At 37.0% G+C, this 4,851-nt stretch overlaps 1 protein-coding gene across 1 annotated transcript; it reads left to right on the forward strand.

Annotated features, from left to right (window-relative positions):
* Nucleotides 1-1,562: 1,562 nt before the first annotated feature.
* On the forward strand, nt 1,563-4,445 carry LOC108331662 (S-adenosylmethionine synthase). Its single transcript, XM_017566515.2, has 2 exons — nt 1,563-1,896; nt 3,027-4,445. The coding sequence occupies exon 2, from the start codon at nt 3,043-3,045 to the stop codon at nt 4,219-4,221; it is 1,179 nt and encodes a 392-aa protein (XP_017422004.2). The 5' UTR covers nt 1,563-1,896; nt 3,027-3,042; the 3' UTR covers nt 4,222-4,445.
* The last annotated feature ends 406 nt before the right edge of the window (nt 4,446-4,851 follow it).

Raw genomic sequence — 4,851 nt, forward strand, 5'->3', positions numbered from 1 at the left:
CTTTTATATTTGATAAACACCACTGAAATGAACATCAGCCAACCCATTGTCCTGTTAAATTAGACTCTTATATTTTCTATTGTTTTGGCATAGTTTTATTATTTTAATGGTTACATTATTAGGATTTATTAAAGAATGTTATCCTGTTTAGTGTGAACAGAGGAACCAAATATAATTAACTAATTAAATTGATAGTTGTGTACAAGTGGCACCATGATATTACAGAATAAATTGATAAATAAAATTTGTTAAAAGAAAAAAATAAATGTGATTAAATATATTGACATTGTTTGAACATAGAAAATTTGTTTTTTTTTTTAAACTGGTACTTTAAGGAAACTTATTTATATTTTCTTTACATTGGGTTTATCATAAAAGCTTGTGTTAGGTCCAACTAATAAAATTATGGGGAAAATCTTACGTACTAGAACACATCATATAGTGAATTGATCTTTTGAACAATGTTTCCACATCATATAGTGAATTGATCTTTTGAACAATGTTTCCAGACACCTTAGTCAATAGATTGTGAGTGATGTGAAAAATACCAAAATAGTTTGAAAAATAATAGTCAATAGTACTGTCAAAAAAAATGAACGGTCAACGGTCAACCATTAATTGAGTGTTAAAACTTATATAATATTTATATGTAATATGATTTGCTTTTCTCACTACCACTATAATAATTCATGAGTCATCTAAATGTGTCACTTCATTATCTAGTGCAAGTTGTGGGTGTTGTGAATCATGCATTGTGTAGGAGCTATAAAACTTGTTGTTTATCAAAGACAAAAAAAATTTATATAAGAAAAAAATATTAAAATTAGGAAAATTATCATGGATGAAAAACAAATATATTTAATATTTGTAATACCTTTTTAATTTCTTAATTTTTACAACATTTAAATACATCTTATATTAGGTGGAGTTGCATGGATGGTAAGTAACAAATTATCTAAGTTGGTTTAGTTTTAGTTGAAAAATGATTCTATCAAAGGTGTCAATTTTTAAAAGTTGATATTTGAATTTTTGGACATGAAATATGTATTTTTTTTTAAAAGAAAAGTTTGATGGCAGCATGCTTCAAGGCATGAAAAAAGGCTTATAAAAATATGTATGCATTGACCATTGTTGAAGTTCTGGCATGTAGGGTAACCAAACCACACTCAAACTTACACTCAAAACCAAGGCATGAATCTTTTCTCTACCAACCACACTGATTATTTTATTTACATAATTTAAGCTATGCAATTAAAAGCTTGTAATACTACTTATAATGGAATATTGAGGTTAGGAGTAGGTATTCGAATGAGACAAAAACACAAATACATGGCATGCAATACCACAATGCAGAAAGTCAAAGTCAGATTGAATTTGGCCACCCCAAATGGGTGGGGTTGGTAATGGTAGAGGTACCAACACTTACAACATTCTTTCATCTCACGGGTCAATCTCATGAAAAAACTATTAATTATTCTTAAATCTCATTATTTTTCATTAATGAATGCTAATATTTATTACTTTTTATCTATAATTGAAAAACAAACACATAGGTTGTATCAGATCATGGAAAGATGAAGACACTACAATAAAAAGATTTGAAAATCCTTGTCTCCGTGAGACTCATCTCCGTCCAGTCAACGGTTGAGATTCATTTGACTCCGCAATCAGGGCGGTGGATTGAAATGCCAGCAAAGGATGAACCTAACCCGCAATCTAATCTTGTTACTTAAGGGCATTTCCGTCATTAAATCGCCCCAGCCACCCCTTTTTCTTCTATAAATACCAACTCAATGCTCGCGGCTAGAACTCGCAGCACTTGACATCAGATCAAGGCCACCTTAACCCTCGTACGGACCTCCTTTTCTCTGTTGTTCTGTTGTTCTACCTTTCAAGGTACTCACCCTTCTTTCCCTACGTTGCAACCTTGTTTTTCTTCAACATTCCTATCATATACTGGATACTCTGCTTCAATTTCGGATCTTGCACATCTGGGTTGTTTTGTTTTGTTTTTTCCTTAACTGGGTTGATCTAGGATTATGCTTCCCCAAACTGGTTTAGATGAATGTGAACTATACTTTGTTTCTTTATTTGCTGTGGGAATGCGTTAGCCTTTCAAATTTAATCTAGGTTTAATTGCTTCCTTCCTTTGTCCCCAGTTTGGTTGAATTGTGTCAAATTCATCCTCATTTTTTAAAAAGTTTCATTGTCGTCCTCGCGTGGTATAAAAGTGTCAATTGAATCCAAACATAAAAAAAATTTGTGTCAAAGTAGTCATTTTTCCTATATATCTGTGTCTTCCTTTCATATGTCACTTCTCTGGAGCTATGAAAAGCCTTAAATTGGATAAGGTAAAATGAATATCTGTACTTGATTGTATGAAAGGAAGACACAGAGATATAGGAAAAATGACTACTTTGACACAAATTTTTTCTATGTTTGGATTCAATTGACACTTTTACACCACGTGAGGACGACAATGAAACTTTTATACCACGTGAGGACGACAATGAAACTTTTTTAAAAATGAGGATGAATTTGACACAATTCAACCAAACTGGGGACAAAGGAAGCAATTAAACCTTTAATCTAAATCTATACAAATGGCCTTTTTTTTTTTACATTTAAGCTATGAAAAAAAAAAACATCTTTTTTGGGGATTTTGAGCTTACAATCAAACATTGACCTTGTGCTGAGATATGGCTTTGTGATGGGGGGTTTGGCGAATTTTGTAATTGTAATTGCTTGTTTGTAGTTCTTTTTCCTTGTTTCTCATATATTCCTTAGGAGGAATCAATTTAGTCTGAGTGGGTCACCATATATGGGCATCTTTCCTGATAGGGGTTCTGACTCTGAGGAGGGAATTGGTCCCTTCCCTTAAACCCAACGGCCTGTGTTTAGTTAGAAAATGGCACTCTTGTTTTCAATTTTTCTGTCTGAATTTGAGGCATGTGTATAACTCCCTTTTGTGAATTTATATCCCCTTAGGTACTAATTTCATTTTTCGTATGTGTATGTGTTTGCAGTTTCAAAAGTTTAGAGATGGCAGAGACATTTCTGTTTACCTCCGAGTCCGTGAACGAGGGACACCCAGACAAGCTCTGCGACCAAATCTCCGATGCTGTTCTTGACGCCTGCCTTGAGCAAGATCCGGAGAGCAAGGTTGCTTGTGAGACATGCACCAAAACCAACTTGGTCATGGTCTTCGGAGAAATCACCACCAAGGCCAACATTGACTACGAGAAGATCGTGCGTGACACCTGCAGGAACATCGGCTTCATCTCAGACGATGTGGGACTTGATGCCGACAACTGCAAGGTCCTTGTGAACATTGAGCAGCAGAGTCCTGATATTGCCCAGGGCGTGCATGGCCACCTCACCAAAAGACCTGAAGAAATCGGTGCTGGTGACCAGGGTCACATGTTCGGCTATGCCACCGACGAGACCCCTGAATTGATGCCCCTGAGCCACGTCCTTGCAACCAAACTCGGGGCTCGTCTCACTGAGGTTCGGAAGAACGGTACCTGCCCTTGGCTCAGACCTGATGGCAAGACCCAAGTGACTGTTGAGTATTACAATGACAAGGGTGCCATGGTTCCAGTTCGTGTCCACACCGTACTCATCTCCACACAACATGACGAGACTGTCACGAACGATGAAATTGCTGCTGATCTGAAAGAGCACGTGATCAAGCCCGTGATTCCCGAGAAGTACCTTGATGAGAAGACCATTTTCCACTTGAACCCCTCTGGCCGTTTTGTGATTGGTGGTCCTCACGGTGACGCCGGTCTGACCGGGAGGAAGATCATCATTGATACCTACGGAGGATGGGGTGCTCATGGCGGTGGTGCCTTCTCTGGGAAGGACCCCACGAAGGTTGATAGGAGTGGTGCTTACATTGTGAGGCAGGCTGCTAAGAGCATTGTGGCGAGTGGACTTGCGAGAAGATGCATCGTGCAAGTGTCTTATGCAATTGGTGTGCCTGAGCCTTTGTCTGTTTTCGTTGATACCTACGGAACTGGGAAGATCCCTGACAAGGAGATCCTGGAGATTGTGAAGGAGAACTTTGACTTCAGGCCTGGTATGATTTCCATCAACCTTGATCTGAAGAGGGGTGGGAATAGCCGGTTCTTGAAAACTGCTGCATATGGACACTTTGGCAGAGAGGACCCTGATTTCACATGGGAAGTGGTTAAGCCTCTCAAGTGGGAAAAGGCCTAAGCAATTCATTCCACCGCGCTGTGTTTTGAGCGTTGCTCATGTGATAGCAAATATTCAAAACGTTCTGTGTCCCTTCTTCCTCTTCCTATCCGTTCTCTCATTTTGTTTCTTTTGTGTACTTCATTTATAATTTTTAAAAAAAAGTGTAGCCTGTATGCCCAACCAATGTATCTCTTGTTGCCATATAAAAAATATACTATCCATTAGGGTATGGATTCTAGGAATCTCTGTCGTGAGATACGTGCATTTTAATACTTCTCGTAATAATACTTCACACTTTTTTACATGGTCACCTTATATATTATTTAATTTATACAATCTGATTAATCTTTGCTCTAATTGAAAATTTTCAAATAGATTTCGCAATATTAATATTGAAATATTATGTGTTACTTGTAACTTTTTTTTAAGAAGAGCAGTTGTTATAGCAAATAATTCATTTAAATTGGGTCCCATGATTTAAGAGCAGACATGTGATTGGTTTCCTTGGGAGGTGAATGATGATCCTTCCATGATTTAAAAATGACTGTAGGAGGGTGATGAGGGTGTCAATGACTATGGTCAGGTTAGAAAATTCAACTGATTGATCTCACAATTCTCTCTTTGTATTTAATAAATTCCCATTTTTTA

The sequence above is a fragment of the Vigna angularis genome, chromosome 1 (genome assembly GCF_016808095.1).
Source record: "Vigna angularis cultivar LongXiaoDou No.4 chromosome 1, ASM1680809v1, whole genome shotgun sequence".
Taxonomy (NCBI): Eukaryota; Viridiplantae; Streptophyta; class Magnoliopsida; order Fabales; family Fabaceae; genus Vigna; species Vigna angularis.